This window comes from Pinus tabuliformis, chromosome 6 (assembly GCF_031772625.1).
Source record: "Pinus tabuliformis cultivar Carrire ecotype Pingquan chromosome 6, CPIR1, whole genome shotgun sequence".
Classification (NCBI taxonomy): Eukaryota; Viridiplantae; Streptophyta; class Pinopsida; order Pinales; family Pinaceae; genus Pinus; species Pinus tabuliformis.
Genome location: NC_142292.1, coordinates 978,335,960 through 978,360,798, shown reverse-complemented (window position 1 = coordinate 978,360,798; position 24,839 = coordinate 978,335,960). Strand labels below are relative to the sequence as shown.

Genomic DNA, 24,839 nt, shown 5'->3' with positions numbered 1-24,839 from the left:
GCTCATAAATGTGCCAAATATGAAATTTGGAAGAGAAAAAGGGACTCTCTAGGCTAAGACCATGTAAACCAATGATAAACTTTATAAATCTCAATATAAATACCTTCGTTTATCTTACCTTTAAAGAATTTAGAATCCATTGAAAAACTATACAATGGTGATTTATGTATACTAAAATTAAAAAAACAAAACAATAAAAATATTTTCACTGAGCCATATGTTCTACCTATTTTATAAAAAAATGAAAATGTGATACAAATATCTAAATTTTTTTATCTATACATAAATTATCTATTCATATAAATTTATATTTTGTCATCATCACATAAAAATAAAAAAATAATTTTAAAATAAAATATTATTTTTTTATTCTATTCTATTTATTACTAATTTATATTCAATATGTACACACACATAAAATAATAAAAAATATGTAATACCTAGTTAAATGACTACGGTAGATTATGTCAAATGTACCACCTACCTTCAATCTCCGCCTATGTGTACTCATAAAAGCTTAATATATTATCTCTCTCTTCATCACATTACCTTCTTGCAATTGCTTTGACATTAATCAAACACAGAATGATATAATAACTATATACATATCCAATATTCCAAATCTATGGGTCTCCTTGCTTTTTTGCTGTTTAATAGAAAGTCTAAAAACCCAAATGAGACAGATAGAGAAACGCCTCCAAACTTGGACCCGCCCCTCTTTCATTGTCAATCCCCATCAAGATAGGGATTGATAAAAATGACAAGCCTAATCCTAAGAGCCATGACCCAGAAGATCCAATCTCAGAATTTCTCAGAATTGAAAAATCTAAAGCTACAAGCAGCACGCAGGGGCTGGGCTGTAGAATTAAATAATTCACACTGAAAAAGATGCCACTGAACCCTGCTCATGGCCACTCCCATGACAAAAGAAAAATAGAAGCACATTAAGCTTTTTGTTAGGAGGAATAAATTGGGCCATGATGAGAGATTAGCCACTGGAACACCCTATTAAAAGCACCATTATTTTGGGTTTGCTTTGGGTTTGCGGGGCTCACAAATTGCTGTAAAAGGGGCTGTTTTTTGTTTGAGCTATTATCTAACATTAAACAAAATCAGGAGAAGACCAGACTCTCATGACGTGGGAATAGTAAGACAAAGTGTGTATGGATGGATGATGATGACCAGTGGTAGGAAACCCGGCTGGCTGGCTGCTGGTTAGGGGGTTTAGTTGGGTGAACAGATGGATGGCCAAATGATATTTTTTTCCATGAGGGAAACAGCAGAGGCTTAACAGGCAAGTACTTGGACTCTTTTGAGGATTCTCATTCTTCTTCTTTTTATTGCCGTGAAAAGGTGAAAATTGTGGTGGACAGCTTGGTAAGAAAATAAAAAAAGACAAACCCAATGGAAGATAGTGTTCGGGAAGGTGGGGATTGAGATGGGTTATGAAAGATGAAAGGTCACTCCTTGATCTGCTTGGATCTGTTATTTCCAAGCTTGAGGAGTGCATAATGGGCTAGATCTGTCAATGCAGTTGCGGTATATGAGTGCTTCTTTTGAGCAGTTTGAGGTTACTTGAAGTAAAAGACTTCAAAAACTACATGAGATTGGGAATCAAAGTAGCTGGAGGAATATATGATACAGCTATGTTGGGGGCCAAGCAAAAGATAAAACAGGCAGAATAGGTAGCGTACTATAAGACAGGTGGTCTTGGAGCTTTTTTACGCCTAATGTGTACAGTTTGATTGGCGGTTTGTGTGGCAGTGAGTTCGGATACGCAGTTTTGGGCTTCACCAACGACAAATCTCGCGGATGGGTAGTATTCTGCTTTCGCAATTTTGATGCCCTTATGCTCATATCGAGTTGATTGGCATTTTTGGGACGCGTTTTGTCAAATCAGGGTGAAAGGCATTTTTTGGGCCTGAGCAGTTCTGGTGGTGTTGTACTAATTTCAAGTTCATTGCCAGTTTCAGGGATGGTAAATCCGAATGGTTGGCAGTCTCGGGGTCTTTATACTGGTGGGCAGTTTTAGTTTTGGTTCAATGTGAGAATGCCAAGATAATTGACAGTTTTGGGGTATTGTTGCTCACATACAGCTCGTGAGTTTTTGGGGTTATTCTGAAGGGCATTTTAGGTCCATTCTGCTCATGACAAACTTTTATGATTGGTGTGAAATCAATAGCGCTTGATGGGTAGTTTTATAATTGCTGTGAAATCATATACAGTTGATGGGCAGTTTTGGGCTTTTTGGGAGCACTGGCAGTTGAAAGGCAGCTTTGGGCTTCTGGTATTCATACCCAGCTGATCGGCAATTTTCGGGTGTTGTGTTCAACAGACCGCAAACTGGGCGCAGTTAACTTATGCAGAGCCTGCAAGCAAAGACAATGCAGAGTTTAAACTCCTGGTCATGAAATGCCTTGGGGAATTCTTTCACCAGTTAAATTCTGACTTGTGAAACAGTGTGGAGAAAATGCCTCCTTCCCCGGCTCTAAGGTGTTCACCTGCAAGGGACCGCCAAGTGGAACGGCACAAAAGGGGCCGGAGTCTGGAGATCACCCCACAAGCTACGGATAGGGACAAGGATGATGACCTTGCTCTGTTTCAGGATATGCAGACAAAGGAAAAAGACAGTTTCTTGCAGCATTCGGGGGATGACAGTGATGAATCTCTATGTAACTTTTGAAATCCTTGTTGAATCCTAGCCTGATTTTCTGACCTTCATTTGTTTAGTGGGTTGTGATGAATGTGGCTTGATGGTTAGGCGAGTATTCTAGAATTTGAGTCATATCATATTATGTGTAGGTAATTTCATGATGGTTTGGTTGCAGCTATAAAACTGAGGGACTTCTCAGGCTACAGACTCAGTATCTCAACTCCAGTTCACAGAGAGAGGAGCGATCTGCTGACTAATGACACCGATAAAACTGATTATGACTGGTTAGACTCTGTACGATTTGGCTTTGTTACTTTAAGTCTCTGGATTCTTATTGAAACTTTATGGTTCTAGTTTCTCCTTGTTATTCAATAAATGTAAGTATTGGGCTTTTATAATTCATTCTCACGAATTTCTAGTGTAACAAGATTGAGGTTTTCGCTGAACCGTTCCTTAGAAAAGTGGATGATAGAGCGCGGGTAGATTCACAGGGTGACCATTTGCTCCTGTAGGTGATAGAAAGCTTGCATTGTATACTGCTAGATATATTCAACGATGGCTTTAGGTTCTAGATTGTCATTTCTAATGTGCAAAAGAAATGTTTCATGGCATTTTATGTTCTCATGAACTGTTGGCAGTTCCATCCACTAGTTGATCATATCCATTTTGTTCCAGATGCAATTTGTGTATGATGAGAGTTTATATGAACTTTGATAAAAGACACAAATTTATGTTACATGCTTAAATGTGTTGATCACTCTTTGCTGTCCAATGGTTTCACAGTAATGAGGTCAAACGCATTTGTGAGATGAAACAGTAGAATGCTCGTTAATGGGTTTGAGCGAAATGTGGAGACTTTGTCAAATGAGAAGATAAGGTGATTTGGAGATAAGAGAGTAGAAATGCCTGTTAACATGCACACACTAAAAAGTGGAATGCTTTGATATGAACTCATAATGAACTATTTCAACAGCTTTTAATTCAAAGGTCCTCATGTTCAAAGTGTATAAGATAATAATAATGGGCAGGGGCTTGAAACTTAAAAGGTCTGATATTCATCTATTGTGGAAAGATGCATTCTGCAATGAAAGAGTAGAAAAATACGTAAGGACCAATGTCAAATATTTGCATAAGAAGCTGCAAAGCACAGTAGCCTCAGCTTTTTACTCTCTTCTTTTACTTATATTTCTTGTTTTTACAATGGCTTCTTAATTAGCAAATGTGCTTCTTATTTATTGTGATATTGTTTTGTGATGTTAATACAGGCTTCTAACTCCTCCAGACACTCCCCTTTTTCCATCTCTGGATGATGAAACTCCAACTGTTAATCTTTCGCAGAGAGGCAGACCTCGAAGTCAACCTATTCGTGTTTCAAGAGCATCAAGGGTGAGTGTTTTAAGCAAATTTTTTGTTCTAGAGAAGGAAATGAATTGTGGGAAGCTATGTTTTTATGCCTTTGTTTATTTAGCTTTGGTGTAGGCATGATTAGGGTATTTGGGCTGCCAACAGGTATGATGCCCTTTATATGTGTATTTGGGCTTCCAAGAGCATGTGGTACCCTTTATATGCTGATACAGAGAGAGGGTGTTTACTTTACCACTCAATGTATTATTATGGTTCCTGTTGCAGATATGAGGATGTTTTCTGATTATTACATGCAACTTGATTTGTACTTTAGTGCTTATTGTATTTGTTATGATCCGTATTTTAGACAGAGACTACTTCTAGGGCTTCTCGAAGCAGTGCTAGTCCACGTCGATCAAGTCCATCATCTTGTTCAAGCAGTGTAAATACCTTCTCAAGACGAAGGGCATCCTCAGGTCCAAGTGCTAGTGTGAGTCCCACTTTGCGATCTCTAACACCTTCAGTCAGGCCATCTACACCAACATCCAAGCCTTCCACACCGTCCATAAGGTCCACAACTCCAACACTTCGAAGATCTAGCCCTGGATCTGGTGGTTCAGTGGGAAGGGGTGCATCTTCATCTGGAAAAGCAAACCGTGCTACGCCCTCCTCCCCAAAGCTACAGTCTTGGCATTCAAATATTCCTGGATTCACAGCAGAGCCACCTCCAAATCTTCTTACATCAATAAGTGATCGCCCCATATCACGGACAAGAGGTTCATCTCCTGCATCAAGGCGTGGGTTGTCTCCTGCATCAAGGCCTGGAAGTGAGGCTGGAAATAGATCAAGGCGACAGTCTGTTTCCCCAACAGTTTCTAGAAGTGTGAGCTCTTCGAACAACCATGATCGTGATCATTTCAGCTCCCAAAGTAAGGGATCTGCAGTTTCATCTTGTGAGGATGAGATGGATTCCATTCAGTCTGCATTTTCAGGCAAAAAAAAAACTACTGTAAGCATGGTAAATCGGCAAGGAACAAGGAAACAGGAAACATATCCAAATAGCAGAATTCAGTCATTCTCCAAAAAACCCACAAGATCAACATCAACAATTAATATTTCACCAAGCTCTGTGCCAAAGAGATCCTTTGACTCTGCATTGCGCCAAATGGTATGCCTCCTATCTTGGAGTGATAGTTTTTTAAGCTTGCAGTGATGTTGTTAGCTGTACTTGAATGGGTTTCCATATTCACTGTTTGACAGCAATATTTTGTTATCTCTTAGCTCTGGTCCTTTCATTTATTTGCATTCTACTTGTTTCCTGTAAAGTGAAAGATTGAGGGCGTTATTTCCAACTGATAAGATTGGGATATCATTGACATCAGTCCTCACATGGAGGCAAGGGATTGCCTGATTTTGGGTTGTTTGGAGTTTGCTTTTCCACATTTGTTGATCTTGTTTTGAGGCTTCAAGTTCAAATATATGCACTAAAATGCAGTTCACATCAAAACTGTGAGCCAGGCTTAACAAGTCTCTATTAGTCAATGGCCATCCTTGGTGCCATTGGTGGGTCCTTTTATATGTTCAAGTGGAGTAAGATGTGTATCAGAGTAGTGTTGTATACTTTCCTTGCTACCCTCTATTCTAATTTTGTGTATATTCTCTGATTGTTATGTTCCCCCATCTATGGTCTATCATCTCAAACATGTGCTCGTATGTTCATTGGTTTGGTTCTTAAACCATTGTACTATTTCAATCTTTCTCTGTCATATACAGAGGTCAGGCATCACTGTGCTGTTTTTCTTTGGTGGTATTCTGAGTATTTTTTCTTTGGCCCAAGGCTCTGGTGTACACTGTAAACTGTGTTCTCTGCTTATAATAGAACTAAAACCAGCATGCCTAACTTCTTTAAACTGAGAGAGGAGTTTGGTGGAGCTCTTTCTGAGTAACATTGTTAATGGTGAAATTCAACTTATTTCTCACAACCTTTCTGGGGGACAGAGATGCTTTATTCATCTTTATGCTTTATTGATGTTTTTGTTTGCATTGTAGAAGTTGAAATAGGCATTTAATGCACAAGAATGCAATGCTGTTTACTTGAGTAATTTTTTTTATTTTTTAGACATTTGTCCTATGCATTTATGCTCCAATTGATGTTAATTTTATTGATTTGTACCTTTGTGCAGGATCTTCGACATTCTCAAGGCATGTTCAGGCCCCTACTGTCGAGTGCACCGGCCACATCATTTTATGCCAGCAAAGCAAATAGCCCACAACGTAGGACATGCTCCATCAATTCTTCAGTGACAACAAGCAGTAATGCAAGCTCTGAGCAGGGTGCTGCAAGTGTTGCACCTGATACTGAAGGCAGTGATCATGATCAAGATGTAGGGAAGGAGTGCGACAAAAGCTTGTTTCCGCATGTTCAAGAGGAAGTTTTTGCCATTGATAAGGTGGAGGTAAAAGTTGAAGATGCTCAATCTAATTCTTTAGGCTGTGGCAGGAATCAACAGGAAGATCCTGAATGCAATGGTGTTGAGAATGTAATGCTTGTAGATATAAGTGGAAAAAATAGAGCTGCTGTTATGGATGACAGTAGTTCTGACTACTGTCAAAATGCCGATGTTAGCTATACTCAGCTTAATGATCCTTTGGCTGGCATGGTTGAAGTCAGGGTCATTGATTCAGATTTTCGAAGAAAAGAAGCTGCTATAATTGGCAATGATTACTCAGCAGATAGCTCTTTTGTGGATATTCATGAGGATTTGCCGGTAAACAATCCCAGTCCCAACACAAATAGTGATAGCACCTGGGAATATCTTCAGGCTGCCCTGCAAATTGACTTAGAAACCGAAAATAAGCAGAAACTCTACTGTAGCTCAAGTAAAAACTTGTTTATGTCTAAATCTACTGAAAACCAAGATACTCAAACTGGTTCAGTTCCAGTGGATCAACTAAAGTCTACTGAAAAACAAGCTATTCAAAGCGGTTCAGTTCCAATACAACGATTAATAGACTGTGAATCAAGGTGCGTGCAGGACAGCAACCTTGCAGAATCTGCTGCGGGAATTGGAAAACAAACTGCTGTACACAGGTCACGAGAGGCTAACCAGCAGGACAATACTAGGTATATCACAAGTGTACCCTCACACGGGTCCACATCGTCAGTGAATCTTTTAAACAGGGCAAACAGTTGCAAGTGGCCAATTGTGCATGCAAAGGTTGTCAATGCCACTGATTTACCAGAGGCTGGTTCTCAACTTAGACGATCTTTAAATGATTTGAAGAGCTTAAGGTGTGAAGAGAATGCCTTGACTTCTCACTCTGCTGATGGAGGCTTAACAAAACAGACAGAGACTAGGGTATTGCATCAGTCAAGCAGTAGGAGACTGGATATAGACAACTCTGTAATTAATTCTAATTTCAAAGCACCAAGTGGTATTTTTACTCCAACTACAAAAGCACAGAGTGACACAATCCAATCTCCAGTTCATAATGATGATTCTGCTACAGAAATTGGCATTGATTCCTTTGTAGATGTTTTTGAAAGTACAAATGTCATGCAATCTGGTGCTTCAGACCATGCTACACCTGCAGCTGAAGATAGAACATGTGTAAATCAAAGTGCAGGCTTAGAGAATTTAAAAGGAAGAGACCCCATTTGTCTTTCGCTGGAGTCAATTTCATCTTTTCATGATAATCCTCTATCTACCGAACTGGATGGGAATGTGGACAATATGCTTGTATCAGGAATTATGAGCAAAGAACAATGTTGTCAATCTGATGCCAATCTAATCTTGGAAGCACATGACCAGAGAAATACTTGTACTGAAAATTGTGATTTGTCTCAGAATGGACATTCCTCTTCTGAACAAGCAGGAGAAAATGCATTCAGAGATTCCAAGCAGGCAGTTTTACAGCTCCCTGAAAAGGATAAAGAAAGAGCAGAAAATGGTTGTGATTTTCTGTTGGTTAGAAATGATAGCTCTCTGCAGATCTCATCTGATACGGTTATCTCAGACGACGACAATAATAGTCAAGAAAGGGTGGCAGATGGCTTGCAAGAAAGTGACAGTAGCTGTCGGACTGAAGCTACACCTTCCCTTGTTGATCAGAGTAATTCAGAGATGCTGATAGAGCCTTCTATGTTGGCCACATCAGAAGAGAATACTCAGAGTGAAGATGTAAGCACAAAACATTCTGAGCCAGACAGTTGTAAGGATGAACCTGCTCCTGTTTCACAAGGTATGCTCCTGTCTACATTCTTTATGGTTCAGTAATGGTTCCACATGTGAAACCTATGGTTTACTCATCTTGTATTTCAAGTTCTTTGTTTCCTTTCAATTGAAACAATTAGTAACTGGTTGAATCTAATTTAGTAGTATCAGAGGGTAATCATACTTGCAAATAGTATGTTTGTTCAGATGGTATGTAAAAGGCAGTTTAGAAGTTTACCATCACACATGGTGTTTGGAGGGAGATTAAGAGAAATTAACAATGCCACTCTGTTTGACTTTTAACTGTGCTTATATACTTTAACGTTTTTATTCTCTTGTCCCACGGTCCTTTGAAGAGTTCAGAAAAACCATATTTTTGGTTTTTAGTTACAGTTAAATTGTGGAACTTACCCATCCCGAACCTTTCACTTATTGCGGGTTCTCCAGTTTACCATAGTTTTGCTTGGCTTTGAGAATCCTATATGTGAAGTTGTTTTATAACTATATTCAAAATCAGGAATCTTTACCTGATCCTGAATCTGACTCACATGTCGATTTATTAAATGAAATAGGCACGTGATATTCTTCTTTTAGTCTGCTCCAAATTATACACAATGATTTTTGTTATATTGTTTCACATTCATGCAAAGAGAGTAAACAGCTAGGATGTAGACTTCGCATTGTCCCAGAGAGTTTTGGAATGAACCCTATTAAGGTAGAGAATAGGTAGGGATCCAAGCTTCTTAGAAACTAGCAGATCACAAGATGTGTGCTGAATCCACTTTTCTTTGTCAAAGCAGTGTCTTTTAATAAATGTAACTGACTAAACCTACGAATATAGAGAATAGGCAGGGATCTAATATACTTAGGTTGACTTTGAGGCTTGGACTGTGGATAGTTCATTTTTCTCTGTCAAAGCGAATTTGTGTGGTGCAATTAAACTAAGTTTACCACGTTCAAGCTGTTTTATTTTCTCAAGAAAAACATTTGGTTAAAAATACCCTTCCATGATAAGTTTTCTGAATTCCAACAGAAGCAAAGTAAATTTTCTATTTTGAGTTGCACCAGAAGTAGAATGCTCTTTTGACCAATGCTGACTGAAGCTAGAATGCTCAAAGTTTGGATATGGTTGAACGGAAGGGCTTTGAATTGGCATCAATCAAGGGCATATGGACTGTGGGTTTCAGATATATAAGTGAAACAAGTTCACTCTTACTGCCCTACCACCTGGTAATTCCTGACGCTGAGGCAGCTTTTGCTACAAATCTTAAATGAAATCTAGTGTGTATGAGATTCATTTCATATCGTGACCTCACTTTCATCATGACCAATAAAGTTAAAGAACTGAAGGAGCTATACTTTTATTGTTGCCATGACAGTGTCTCAACACAAAGACCAAAAAGAAATATCTGGAATAAAAGTGGAGGAGAAAAAATCTTTTATTGTCTATGAAATTCTATTCATAAAGTATCGTAGGATCAGGTTTTAACGGGAGATAAGGAAATCAGAGTGTCTCAAGTTTCAACACACTTGGATCAATATAGTGCAGTATGTTTCAACAGATACTATGTTCTGGACTGATTTAACATTTCTGAAACAAACCCAAAATTGGTATCGGAACTTAATTTATTTGAATTGTATTCATTGGATATCAAAAAGTGAGGTTTGCACGGGGGAGAGTGAAATTAAAGTGTGTTGACAGTAGCTACAGTGACACACTTTGATGACATAAAATCTGGTTCTTTCTCAGGATTTTCAATCTAATTTTTTGACAGTAAATTGTGTAACAGTTTCTATGGTCTGGAGTCCCTAGATGAATCTAACATGTTTACCAAAACTTCAAAGTGGTAAAAACAGGAACTTAGTTGTATGAGGGAAAACAAGAAGTTTAATGCTATTGCATTTCATGATGCGTAGAGGCAAGAACTATGGAAAAGAAAAGTTACTGACAACCATCTTTTGCAGAAATTTTGGTGGCTTGTATCTGTTAAATTTTATTTCATTTTTACTGACTAAAAGTCCATCTTCTTAACTTCTGGAGTGTTTTGTTAAAAAATCTTCTTTCCTTGTGATAAACTAGTTTTAACTGCCATAATATGTGATATTCCCACTTAGCATTATTGCTAAGTGAAATATAAATTTTGTCTTAATTCATGTTTGCACTTAGGAAATGTGGGTTTAGAGGCCCCACATTGATTTTTGTTTAAGAGCAAGTCCCAAACATTAGAGGTGGAGGAGAATATTGAGCCCATAGTGGAGCGTGGGGGCCACACATGGAGAATTGTGGCCCACATGGAGAATACACATGCCTTGGAGGGAAATTCGGTGGGAGGAAATCGAGGTGGGCCCACATGAGCACGTTGGAGGCATTTTGACAAAAAGGAAGGGAAGGCACTCACTTGGTCATTCATTCATCTATTCAGAAATCTTGTCTTTGACATAGCATGCTTGAGCTGAAGCCAAGTCTGCAAGTGTTGTTTAGCACACGAGTGTTTCTGAGCGGAAATCTCAACCCTTGCTTTGGTGGACTTCGAGTGCCAGCCCAAGGAGGGAGTTCCACCCTTTTCAGATTGTTCTAGCAGTGGGAGTACGAGTTTGTGGGAGGAGTCACTAGTAGCAGCACAGGGACTGCGTATTTCTTGAAGGAGGCACACTTGGGAGTTGAGGAGTGAAGGGAGTTTGGGCCTGAGATTTGAGGAGGAGCCCAAGAGAGTATTTGCTTGGAGATTGCAACTATTTTTGAGGCCATTTGTGGCAGGATTGATAGGTTGGTCAAATTTCCCAGCAGTAGAGCCATAGAGGGAAAAGAGGGTCGAAATTCCAAGGTCAGCCATAGCCCAATTCCTTCGTGAGTTATTTCGGGTATTTGTTGGGGAGGTCGGGGTTAATTTCCCGGAATTTTCTGAGCACCAAAGGAGGCCCTAGCAGCAGATCTTCACACCCAACAACATATTTTTGGGAAGCTCAACGCAGAGCCAACAGATAGAGCAACAACATATTTGAGGGGGACTTCTTATTGTTCATTTGGGCTTAGCTAGCTTGCCTTGAGCAAGCCCAGGTGCACTCTTTCCAGCACCACATTGTACCCTCTTCATTTTATAATAAAATGGCTCAGCAGCACAGTTTTTGGTGCATATTCATGGTCTGATTCATGTATTTAATTTTTGTGGCTTTTTGTCTATGTATGCTTTGTTATATATTGTAAAAATTCTCGAGGAATATTACGGTGGTATCAAAGCTCATAGACTTGGCTCAAATTGTGGGAGTAGTGCAGTCTATGACACTAGAGGACAGGCAGAACATCACTTACCAGAGACAAATTTACAGAAGTAGGGAAAGGGAGTTGGAGATTACTCCCGATTTGGAGGCGCGTGGTAAGATAGTCGTGGTAGTAGAGATGGGGGGTCCAAGGAGTAAGGAAGAGGCAACATTCAATAGCCTCCTGAAGGCTTTGAATGACTTGGCTAGGGGACAGAAAGAGATGTTGGAGGAGATCAAGTAGCAAAACAAGGACAAGGGCCTCCATTGTGAGTTCCTTTTTGGGGAGACATCAGGAGCCTCACAATAATACGACCATCCTTCACTGGCCACTCACCCACCAACCTATAGTGGGCCATCCAGAACCACGCTGCCTGCTTTCTTACCATCAACACCCAGTGAGCATGGGGGACCGGATGATCAAATGCCCATGGGGGATTTCTTCAGGGAATGGCAAGCCATGGGGGAAGATTTCAAAGCGGCCCTGTCATTCAGAGATTATTGTCAGCTCAAACAGAATGAGAAGGGCAGGTACAATGGGGGGCAGAATTCACAAAACTCAGAGCTACAATGCACTGTTGGGAGGATGTATTTCCCCACATATGATGGTTCTTCCAAGTGCACAACTCGAGCTTGGGTGGAGAAGCTGGATACTTATTTCCAGCTTAATCGGATGACAGAGATGGAGGCCATCAAAATGGCTACCCTGCACTTGGAAGGGGAGGCGCATGAGTGGTGGTTTCATGGCCTATCCACATTGGGGCATGCTAGTTTGACCTCATATGAGGACTTCACACAGAGAGTGGTGGAGCGTTTTGATAGGAGGGATCCGGAGGCTCACTTCAGAGAATTGACCCAACTTCGATAGACTGTCGGAGCACTCTATATCAGAGTTTTTGAGGGTTTCAATTATGGTGCTAGACCTATCCAAGGCTAAGAGGGTGTACACTTTCATGGAGGGGTTGTTGGAGCCACTGCGTGGACTGGTGAAGTCACGCAGACCCTCGACTTTATAGGAGGCAATGACTTGTAGGGGGGCATCCCAAGACTAGGGCACCTTTTCCCTCATGCACTCTATTAAATTTGGCAACTAGGGCCAAACTTCACATTGGACAACTCATATGAGGCAACTCATTTTTTTCTTGGATTCCTCTCTTCGAGAGGTGTAGGATTGATCTAAAAGATCATCCCCTTCTGACATGTACAAATGAAGTTATGAATTTATTTTGATTATGGACAAATTGTCAAGGTCGACCAACAAACTCATGTAGGCTCAGAAGCCCAACAGTCAAGTCTATTCATCCTCAACGTTTGCCTATAGATACATGATGCCTCCTCCTCATTTGGACACACTTCACTCACTCATCTTCTCTCTCCTACTTTGATTGGGTACGAAAATTTGAAGTTGCTCTCCACACGTGCGAAGGGAAGGAAGGGTTTTTCTGTTTCAGCGTTGACCAGATTTGACTGAAAATTTTAGAGGTTGTTTTGACTATGTTGACCAATTTTTGGTGCGGTTTTGGGTGGAGGAATTTTGTCTTAGCAGGCCGCAGATTTGGGCACAAGAATCGAGGCAATTTGACCTCTTGTTTGACTAGCGTTGACTGTACTAGCGCTGGCCGTAGGGTTGACTTTTGTTGACCAATTTTGACTGGACTTTTTTAGACTGTTTTGGGCTGATTAGACTTGCTGTTGGAGGCTGAAGTTGATTGGGTTCGACCGAGCTGAATTGAGGAAGAAATCTGCCTTGTTGACCAACGTTGACTTTCTAGTTAGGGCTTTCTGTTTCTACTGTTTCACTGATAAGATTTTCTCTATAATTGGACAAGTGAATATTATACATTGTACTCTCTCTCTCTACTAAACTTTTGAAGAATTATAAGAAGAATTGATCAAGGTTTTCCCCACATTGGGGTTTGTCCTTGGCTAGTCTTCTACTGTTATTGTTTATGTTCTATCTGCATTTTACTATCATGTTGTTGTAATTGCTAAACTGGATATTGATATTGGGCTAATAAAGAAATTGAAGTAAAATTGCTCTAAGCATAGAACATACCATTGTTATCCTAAAATTAACACGATATCAGAGCCGAGGTGACGATAAAGCCCAAGCAAGAGTGAGAAGAGCAATCACCAAGAGGAGCAATCACTGATCAAAGACAAGATTCAATGGCTTCCACATCCTACTTCAAGTCTGATGATAAGCTTCATGATAAGTCTGATTATCATGCATGGAAGATGTCTCTTGATTTGACATTAGAAGAGCAAGATGTGATGGATTATGCGGAGGGAAAGATTTCAGAACATCCTTCTAATGCACCGGCTGTTGCCAAGACCAAGAAGGGTGTAGTCAAAGTCAAGAAGATCATCAGGGATTCTATTCATAAGCATTTAGTTGCTTACATTTCCGATTTGAACACATCAAAGGAGATATATGACAGGTTGGTTGGCATGTTCAAATCTAGCAATGCAAATCAAATTCTTTTCCTCAAGAACAAGCTGAAGGATATAAAGAAAGGAAGAAATGAAGATATTCAATCCTACTTCATGAGGATTATTGAGATAAAAAATGATCTTCTTTCTATTGGAGAAGCTATTGTTGATAGGGAGCTTACCCTCATTGCCCTTGGAGGACTCCCTCGAGAATGGCATGTGTTCAACACTACTATTCTTAATAACAACAAGATTCCAGGTTTTGAAGAATTGCTGACTAGATGCTCTTAAGAAGAAACAAGGATGATGGAACTAGATATGCCTTCAAATAGGAATGATCCTATTGCATTCTTCGCTCATGCTAAAAAGAAGAACAATGTAGGTTCAAAGAAGCAATGTCAAGGAAGGCCGGGTTTCAAAAATGGAAGGAAGTGAAGATGCTTCATTTGCAACAAGTTTGGTCACTATGCTAGGGAGTGTCTTAATAGAAGGGATACACTTCATGATGATGACAACCACAACAACAACAATTTCAGGGGCAACAACAATCAAAGGAATGGCAGATTCAACAACCAAGGAAAAAGGAATGCTCCCGCTTCTCATCAAGGAAATGGTCACCCTCCCAAGAGATCAAGAAACACCAGGTATGATGAATCTAATGTTGTTGATAACAAGCAAAAAGAATTCTATCTTATATCTGCCCTTTCTACTGCATCTCCTCTGGACACTTCGGGAAATTGTTTGATTGATAATGGTGCCTCAAGGCACTTCACCGTATATAAGGAAACTCTTTCAAATCTGATTGAAAGGGATACAAATTTAGAAATTGTTCTTGGAGACAATGCCACCTATCCCGTGAAGGGAGTTGGGAATGTTACTCTTCAATTGAATCAAGGTAACACCATTCATCTACAAGAAGTACTATATGTACCCTATCTAAAGAAGAACCTGGTATCTATCTCAGCGATGGAGGACAACGGATTCAAAGTGGCATTCATCGATGGAAAGGTATGTGTGTGGAATAAAAATTTCAAAGATGCATTTTCACTTGGCTTCAGGGTTGATAGCCTGTATCAAGTTGGAGGAAGCCCATTGTGAGCTATGTCTTGCGACACATCACTTCAATTTGAATTATGGCACCGGAGGTTTGTTGATCTACATTATAAGGCTCTACCCGATGCGAGGAAGATGGTGATAAGTATGGCCAAATTTAAAGTAGGACATGAAGGTGGTTGTCAGGGGTGTGTCGAAGGAAAGCATACAAGGGGACCATTCCCCTCAAGTGATAGCAAGACTACTGACATATTGCAATTAATTCATTCTGATCTATCTAGCGCAATGCCCGTGAACTCATTGCGAGGATACTTATATTATGCAACCTTTATAGATGATTTCTCTCGCAAGACTTGGATATATTTCTTGAAGAAGAAGGATGAAGTATTCTCATGGTTCTGTTCTTTCAAAGCTTTGGTCAAAAATCAAACTGGGAAGAAGATCAAAATATTGAGGACCAATAATGGAACCAAATATGAATCAAATGAGTTCAAAGATTATGGTAGAGAAGCTGGCATTAAGAGGGAGATTACTACAACATATACTTTTGAGCAAAATGGTGTTGCTGAAAGGAAAAATCGTTTTTCATAGAAGCCACTCGTGCCATGCTTCATGATCAAAGCCTTCTGAAGTTCTTATGGGTCGAGGTGACAGCAAAGCCCCACCACTGAGAGCCAACCAGGGGCGTGGACAGTTGGATGAGGAGACCTGGAGAGACCTCCGAAGGAGGAAGTTATGTTTTACTTGTTAGGAACCATGTGCTCCAGGCCATAGATGCGTAGCGGGCAAGGTCCACTACATTGAGGTCTTTTCTGACAGTGATGGGGAGGATGATGTGTATTTGGAGATGGGTGGAGATGGCAATGTAGTGCAGGCAGAGAGGGGGCCACCACCACCACCACCGCCACCAGGGGGAGCTCCTTTCACTCCATCAGGAGGGGTCCTTGCATCTCTACGTGGGGTACCCAAGTTTTTGACCATGAGGATTAAGGGCATCGTGCTCGGTTTTAGTAGACAATGGGGCTACCCACAATTCATTGATGCATAGATGCTCCAAAGGAGGGGTATCACAAACGAGGAGTTTGAGCGTTTTTAGGTTTTGGTGCCTGGTGATAGAACCATGCAATGCACATGTAATGTTCCAACTTTGACAGTGACCATGGGGAACTACTCAGTGACAGATCACTTATTCGTGGTGGATGTGTCGGACACCAATGTGGTGATGGGTGTCCATGGCTCTATTGTCTTGGTAGAGTCACTACTGATTGGGGGAAGTTGGAGATGGATTTCGTAAGGCCAGATGGCAAACCAATTTTTCTACGGGGCATGCACTCTTACCCTCCACAGACTGTTTCGGCCCACAGGAAGGAGGCGGATCTGAGACACGGGGACATTGAGTGGGCTATGGAGTTGAGGATTTCAGAGGTTGGGGGTCTGCCCAAGCCACCACACCCAGATATACAGGCCATTTTGGATAGGTACCCAATAGTGTTCGGAGACATACTGCCGGGTCAATTGCCTGACTGGGGGTTTGAGTATACCATTGAGCTAGAGCCGGGGGTATAGGTCGTGATTACTACCCTTTACCGACATCCCAAGGCATATCGGGATGAGATAGAGAGGGCTATTCATGAGTTGTTGGCACTTGGGCACATCAGGCCAAGCTCTAGCCCTTTTGCTTCATCAGTTTTTTTGGTGAAGAAGAAGGATGGGTCCCTATGAATGTGCATTGAATACATGGCCCTCAACAAGAAGACCATGAAGAACTGCTACCCTATCCCACATTGCATGCATAGATGAACTGTGGACGAGATGAGGGGAACAATTTTTTTTACCAAGATTGACCTACGCTCAGGGTACCACCAGATCAGGATGAGGGACAAGGATGTCCCTAAGACCGCTTTTAGGTGTCACTATGGGCATTGCGAGTTCCTGGTTATGCCTTTTGGTCTAACCAACACACCGGCCACTTTCCAGACTTGCATAAACCACGTGTTTCGTTGGCAGCTACAAAAGTTTGTGTTGGTGTTCTTTGATGACATTGATCTACGATCAGACATGGGAGGAGCACTTGCAGCACTTCGAGGTAGTGTTGCGCATTTTGGAGGAGTAATAGTTCTATGCGAAACTATCTAAGTGCAAATTTGGCTTGACAGAGATGCTCTACCTAGGGCACATCATTGGGGAGGACTGTGTGAGGGTCCATGAGGAGAAGATCAAGGCCATTCGAGATTGGCCAAAGCCCCATAATGTGACAGAGTTGAGGGGATTTGTTGGCATCTACACTTACTACAGGAAGTTCGTAAAGGGATTCTCTCAATTGGCAACTCCCCTCACCGATTTGACGAAGAAGGGGGCCTTTGAGTGGACAGCTACAACGCATAAGGCTTTTGATCGCCTCAAATAGGTCATGAGCAGTTGTCCTGTATTGGCACTTCTAGATTTCACCCAACCCTGTGTTGGAGTGTGATGCATCCAGAGAGGGTATAGGCGCAGTTTTGATGCAAGGAGGGCACCCCATAGCCTTCGAGAGTTGAAAACTATTGCCCCATGAGAGGTTGTACTCTATTTATGACAAGGAGATGCTAGCCATCATGCATGCGCTAGCCAAGTTCAGACAGTATTTGGTGGGGAATCGGTTCAGGGTCAAGACCGACCACAACAACCTCAAGTTTCTCTTGGAGCAGAAGCAGTTGCAGGAGAGGCAATAGAAGTGGGTGAGCAAGCTCCAAGCGTATGACTTTGACATTGGGTATGTCAAAGGGAAGCACAACGTGGTGGCAGATGCATTGTCTAGGAGACTGGATGCCCTTTCGTTGGTGAGCATTACCCCAGATTGGAGGGCACAGTTATTGGTGGAGTACTCAAAGGACCGATTTGCATGTGAGGTCCTTGATGGGACGATGAGAGATGACCGGTACAGGGTGATGAATGAGGTGATTTACTTCAGAGACCGGATTTACTTGGTGTGTAACTCCCAATTGAGAGAGAAGATTTTACGGGCTGCCCATCACTCACCACTAGCAAGGCACCAGAGGTTCACAAGGAGCGTTTTGCATGGAGGGGCCTGAAGGACGACGTTCTGAGGCATGTAAGGGAGTGTGACACATGCCAGAGGAACAAGGGTGAGCAGTCACACCCTGTTGAGTTGCTATAGTCTCTTCCTATCCCTAGGGAAAATGGAAGATTGTGTCGATGGACTTCATTACCAAGTTGCCCACAATACAGGGCAAACACTGCATTTACATGGTGGTTGATTGGTTGACGAAGTTTGTACATTTTTTTGCCATCTCAGCTCAGTACTCGGCCTCACAGGTGGCTGAATTGTTTTTCACGGAGGTGTTTCGGCTACATGGTCTTCCGAAGACCATTGTCAGTGACCGAGACAACAGGTTCATGGAGGGATTTTTGGTAGGAGCTATTCCGACTGGTGCACATTGAGCTCACTTCAAGCACTAGTTATCACCCCAAGACCGACGGGCAAATGGAGATAGTTAACAAATGGCTAGAGGGTTACTTGCGTAACTATGTGACGGGCCATCAACAAGCATGGATATGGTGGTTACACTTGGGAGAGTACTGCTACAACACCACATACCACATGTCCATAGGTATGTCTCCATTCCGAGCTCTATACAGTTACGATGCATTGTCTTTTGCTGACGTGATGTTTGGAGATAGCAAGGCCCCTAGGGCCAAGGATTGGATACAGGAGAGCCAAGACATTTTGCGGGCTCTCAAAGACAACATGCAGACAACCCAGAACCAACTGAAATTTTATGCAGACATGGGCAGAGTTGAGAGACAGTTTGAGGTAGGGGATTTGGTTCTTGAGGCTTCAGCCGTATAGGCAGTCATTGCTCAAGCAGAGGGGGCCGAGAAGCTCAAGCCTCATTTTTATGGGCCATACCGAATCACTTGTAGAGTTGGGGAGGTAGCATATGAGCTGGAGCTACCCTTGGTTAGTCGGGTGTACAACATTTTCATGTGTCTTGCCCGAAAAATGCACTGGGGTAGCAGGTGACAACAACTACAGAGCTACCCCTATGGATGATGAGGGGCACTTAGTTTTGGAGTCGGAGGCTATTTTGGACACTCGAGAGAGGCATTTGAGGAACAGGGTCATTAAGGAGTTTCTGATCAGGTGGAGGAGCCTACTAGATGAGGATGCCACTTGGTAAGGGGAGCAAATACTTCAACATCCTTCATTACATTTGCTTGAGGACAAGCAACGATGTCTTGGCGCGGAGGACTATGATATTCCCGCTTAGCATTATTACTAAGTGAAATATCAATTTTGATAAATTTTATCTTCATTCATGTTTGCCCTTAGGAAATGTGGGTTTAGAGGCTCCACATTGATTTTTGATTAAAAGCAAGTCCCAAACATTAAAGGTGGAGGAGAATATCGAGCCCCTAGTGGAGCATGGGGGCCACACATGGAGAATTGCGGCCCACATGGAGAATACGCATGCCTTGGAGGGAAATTCGGAGGGCCCACATGAGCACGTTAGAGGCATTTTGACAAAAAGGAAGGGAAGGCACTCACTTGGTCATTCATTCATCTATTCAGAAATCTTGTCTTTGACATAGCATGCTTGAGTTGAAGCCAAGTCTTCAAGTGCTATTTAGCACACGAGTGTTTCCATGCGAAAATATCAACCCTTGCTTCGGTGGACTTCGAGTGCCATCCCAATGAGGGAATTCCACCCTTTTCAGATTGTTCCAATAGTAGGAGTGCGAGTTTGTGGGAGGAGTCACTAGCAGTGGTGCGGGGATTACGCAGTGCTTTGAGGAGGCACACTTGGGAGTTGAGGAGTGAAGGGAGTTTGGGCCTGAGATTTGAGGAGGAGCCCGGGAGAGTATTTGCTTGGAGATTGCAGCTATTTTTGAGGCCATTTGTGGCAGGATTGACAGGTGGGTCAAATTTCCCAGCAGTAGAGCCATAGAGGGAAAAGAGGGCTGAAATTCCAAGGTCAGCCATAGCCCAATTCCTTTGTGGGTTATTCTGGGTATTTGGTGGAGAGGCCGGGGTTAATTTCCTGGAATTTTCTGAGCACCGGAGGAGGCCCTAGCAGCAGATCTTCACACCCAGCAGCGTATTTCTGGGCAGTTCAGCGCAGAGCCAGGAGATAGAGCAACAACATATTTGAGGGGGACTTCTTATTGTTCATTTGGGCTTAGCTAGCTTGCCTTGAGCAAGCCCAGGTGCACTCTTTCCAGCACCTCATTGTACCCTCTTCATATTATAATAAAATGGCTCAACAACACAGTTTTTGGTGCATATTCATGGTCTGATTCATGTGTTTAATTTTTGTGGCTTTTTGTCTATGTATGCTTTGTTATTTACTGTAAAAATTCCCTAGGAATATTACATAATATGAGCCAAAAGTGAGTAAACAATTAATACATATCTATATGAATGTATACTCATTCCTCTGGCCATTCTTGCAAATGTCCTGCTGCCTTATGAACTGATGTCTCGTGTGTCTCTTCATCAACAGACTGACTGATTGTATCAGTTTGTATTGTAATAATTGCTAGAAAGGCTTCTAGTTTCAATCTCTTCGTATATGTTCTCTTGTGATTGTAACTTTGTTAGTGGCTTAATGTTTTTCTCAGTTCTTGTTTGAATTCAGGTTAAGATGTCACACTATGAAAAAATGTTGTTGACTTTTTATGAACTGTGCTGGTGTGAAGTTTCAGTTCATGATTCTAGTCATTCTGGGTGATTAATTTGTTATTTAATGTATAACAATCATTGTTTGTTATATTCTTTAGGTAACTATGGGTGGCATCTTCTACTCATTCATGCTTTGTGCTGGTAGCCGTGTAATTATTTTAAGCATATGACACTTCAAGTTAAAATTACTATTGGGCTACCCATGGGTGACTTTGGCGATCTCATCCGGTTTCCCAGCACTTTCTTCTTTCATAGTATGAGTATTTAACACACTGCAATCTTACCTTTCTCACCAAAAATTTGTTGTTGCTTTATTTGCTGACCTGGTAAAGGCCTATACGTCCATTTAATTCAAATGAACATCTTGGATTGCGTGATCCATATGAATTGTGTCCCTGTTGCTAGGGACAGAAATTGAATTTCTTCCTGGAAAGATCTACTTGTATAAAGGATGAATTCAAGTATGGCTTAATTCTTTAATCAATGTTTGTTATAGTTCGTCAGGACACTGTGTTTAGATGCAGAAGATTATATAGAATGCTATGAAACATGGAAGCATTGTTACTTTATTTAGTTATTATATAAACTAAAATCAAATTTATTTATAATTTACATAAGTTAGATGCCTTCCCTTGGCCATACCTTGAGCCAGTTATGGTCACCATCAATTTTAAGTTCTACTAGATCAGCATTAACTATTTTCAGGTGCTTTTGAAATGATTTGAATGCTTGTTCACCTAATTTGTGTACAAGACTACAAAAGGAGGGGGACTTCCCTGCATCCCTGTTGGCTTGGCTTCATTATTTGCTTTAACTGACTCAAAACCTCCATGTGTCTGGAGAATGTCTTCCGAAGATTTGGTTTACAAAATGAAGGAGGCAGCTTTCTATTTAGGTTTAATAGACTCAAAATGTTGAGTAATCTGGACTGTGAGTGACCATATGTAAACAAAATAAGATCATGGTAGAAATTTCAACCTACGCTGGGTTGTTTGTTTCCCTGTCTCTATGGATTCATTCCTCATCACTGTTGCTTCCCGTGTTGAAGTCACTATCTTTCTATTCATTAATGGAACACTTACGTTGGGAGGTATTTGAGTTCCCAAGTGTTAAGATAACACATGCACTGCAGGATCTTCAATCCTTGTTAACCTTGACCTCACTGTTGCGTTCTGGAATGTGTTCTTTCCTCCAGAATGCCTTGTTTTGCCTCACTTTTCATGAATACATCTTAAGTTTCTTGAACATTGCTAGCTTCTTCACTGTCCTGTGAAGTTCAGGTCCTGATATTGTTGCAAGTTCTCAAGTTTCAATTTCTCTGCAAGCTGCTCCACTCTCTTTTAGAGAAGTCAGTTCTTCAGCCAAGATAGCAGCCCGTGTCTTGTTGTTTTTTGGTGCCATGCTCCTTGATGTGCAAAAGTTGGATATCAATGCAGGCAAATATTCTCTGCATGTCATTTCATCTGCTGTGTCTTCCCCTGCAATTCCCTTTACTAATCTCTACCCTTATCCTCCAATGCACTGTTTGTTTCAGGATGGTGCGGTGTGATTGCCTGTATCTCATGTCAAGAGAGACCATTATAATTTGACTAGAGACTCGAGAGGTATTTATGTTGTATAAACAATCCCAAGACACAGATTTTAGGCATATCTGACTTATAATTTACCTTTTCTGGAAAGGCATGTGAAAGGGGCAATGCATAGTACTGCCACTGAGATTTTTTATATATGCGACCTTATTTTTTTTCTTTTAATATGGATCAAGAGGGACATTCTTGAACCTTTGAATTTCATTTTCAATTTAATTGATTCATTAAGCCTACAAAAGTTAATACTTCAAGGTCTAAAAACCATTCATAATTTTTATGTTTAACTTGGAATCTCCATAGCTATTTAACCTTTAATATTGATATTGCTTTCACAAGTGCCCTTTCCAGGTTTTTACCCTACGTTTGCATCTCTGCTATATTATTTGAGCTATGATCCAGACTCTAAGAAAATGTTTTGCTGATCTTATCTCGTGGGTTGGTGATGAGCTCCTTTGTCCCTGTTCTGCTCAGGTTTCTCTTTTGCTGCTCCAATTATTTCTATTTGATTTCATGGGAATATGCTATTAAAATTCAAAAATCAAAATGGTCGCTAAATAAGATCTCCAAGGAAATGAATTAAAGAAGGTTGGCTGATTCACCTTTTGGTCATAGTTGGAGCTGTAGCTTGATGAAGATTTCTGATAGCAAAACGTAACAGGATAACATAGCTCTGGTCCTACTTGTTGTAGGGAGACAAATTCTGTAGAGGACTTCTTGTTTCAGTGCAGTAGAGACAAAACTTCATATTGGTGACAATACTGTCATGAATCAGATTTCTGATAGCAAAATGTAACGGGATAACATAGCTGTGGTTCTGCTTGTCGAAGAGAGACATTAATTTTGTAGAGGATTTCATGTTTCAGTGCAGAAGAGACAACATATTATTGATAAAACTGTCCTGAATCTGTCCAAAAATGACATGCGATAAAGTTAGTGTGCTGTAAGAATGTCCTTTGATATTTTGTTTACGATTTATGCTTGTGTGACTAATCAAAATCAACTTTCGCACCAGTGTTATTCAACAGTTGTATCCTCGGAATTTGGAAGTAATGCATTGATCAAACTGAGTTAAATCCAAACATTGTATACTAATCTTACAAGGTGTCTGTCATACCGGGGCTTATTTTTTAATAGGTTATATTTTCTGATGTCCTTTTCAACACTCACTTCCAGCTTGTATTCTTAGAAAGCATGCGATTGTCAGAAGAAAATAGCATATTATCCAAACGTTATAATGATATATTAATTTATATTTTTTGCAGAACAAACTATCAAGTCTGATCCTCCAAGAGGGTATCTTTCAAGAAATCTCACTCTGGAAGAAGCCACAGATACCATATTGTTTTGCAGCTCGATAGTCCACAATCTTGCCTACAAGGCTGTGACTATAGCTATGGAGAAGGAGAGTCCACCTATTGAAATTCCTAGACCCATGGTTACCATCGTGGGGAGGTCTGAAGATCGTAAAAATACTTGTGCTAGAGATGCTGCAAGACGGACCTCAAAATTTCAGAAAATTAAGTCAAGACAAACAGCAGCACACCTTCAAGCTCCACCCAATAATAATATTGAGGTCAATGTAAAGGATCACGAAGCTGTGATGCATGTTGTAACTATTCCAGAGAAGGCTGACACACTGAAGCCTTTAAATGCAAATTCAAAGTGCAACTGCACTATCATGTAAGAGTTATATAATTATTTTTAATTGTAACTTCTACTTGTCTGCTTGCATTCAAGTCTAAGAATGTGAGAGGGATGGGGAACTTATACACCCGATAGAAGGTTGTTAGTGTAAGCTGTGACGTGTGTTGAGAGCATTGCAGTTGTGTATGTAATTCTATAGATTTTACTGTGACTGGGCTGAGTAGCGTTGCCCAAATGATTGATTAGAGAGATCCAATTATTTTTAGTTTCTTATTATAAATCACCACTTTGCGTTGGTGACAAAATGATGTAAATTGTGGCCATTCATGGACAGTGGGCATCGATGAAGAGATGAATGTTTTAATATTCCTTCAGGAGAACAGTGTGAGCAGTTCATTGGCAATCTTACACCATAATATAGTTGCTTGATCTCACAAAAATGATGGGCTTCAGAACGTTAGTTTGAGGTTTGTACTACAATAATGGATTTGCTTACCTTTATCTCTCATGCAGGCATATCTCAGAAAAGGTTTGTGTTTATCACACACACATTTATAGTGAAAGTGGGCAACCTGGTTGTGTGTATTATGTCAAAGATATTAGGCTTCAAGTTTTCCTTGTATGCATACTGTGTTCAACAAACTCTAAGATGTTAATATGTTAAAGATTTTGAGGTCACGGAGGAGAGGGAAAACTCGCAGATGAACATTGGCATTTTGAATACTGCAGCTGTGATATCGAGGGCTAAGGATGTGTTGCTCAAATACAACCTTGGATAAATTTGCAACCAACTTTACCCCTGCCAGTTGGCAATTTGGCATGTGAAAAGAAAGGGATTGCCTAGTGTTGGTCCCGAGTTAAGGCAAAAAAAAAGTGCAAATGCTAATGTAAATGGTAAATATAGATTCTGACCCATGATAACAATTGGAAAGGAACCACTGACACATCAAAGAATGTGCATAGGGCAC

At 40.8% G+C, this 24,839-nt stretch overlaps 1 protein-coding gene across 2 annotated transcripts; it reads left to right on the top strand.

Moving 5' to 3' along the window:
* The first annotated feature begins 786 nt into the window (after positions 1–786).
* Positions 787–24,251, top strand: LOC149262267 (RUN/FYVE domain protein). 2 transcript variants are annotated; one of them, XM_089423859.1, is made up of 6 exons: positions 787–2,672; positions 2,829–2,937; positions 3,919–4,039; positions 4,365–5,165; positions 6,181–8,239; positions 23,490–24,251. In XM_089423859.1, the coding sequence occupies exons 1-6, from the start codon at positions 2,471–2,473 to the stop codon at positions 23,909–23,911; spliced, it is 3,714 nt and encodes a 1,237-aa protein (XP_089279985.1). In that variant the 5' UTR covers positions 787–2,470; the 3' UTR covers positions 23,912–24,251. The 2 variants fall into 2 exon arrangements, with proteins under 2 accessions (XP_089279985.1, XP_089279989.1); XM_089423863.1 differs by lacking the exon at positions 787–2,672 and adding an exon at positions 3,437–3,530 and having other exon boundaries at positions 2,845–2,937.
* The last annotated feature ends 588 nt before the right edge of the window (positions 24,252–24,839 follow it).

Coding starts and splice junctions, on each gene's coding strand:
- LOC149262267 (XM_089423859.1), top strand. CDS start 2,471: ATGCCTCCTTCCCCGGCTCTAAGGTGTTCACCTGCAAGGGACCGCCAA. Junction 5,166..6,180: donor ACTCTGCATTGCGCCAAATG/GTATGCCTCCTA, acceptor ACCTTTGTGCAG/GATCTTCGACATTCTCAAGG. Junction 8,240..23,489: donor ACCTGCTCCTGTTTCACAAG/GTATGCTCCTGT, acceptor TATTTTTTGCAG/AACAAACTATCAAGTCTGAT.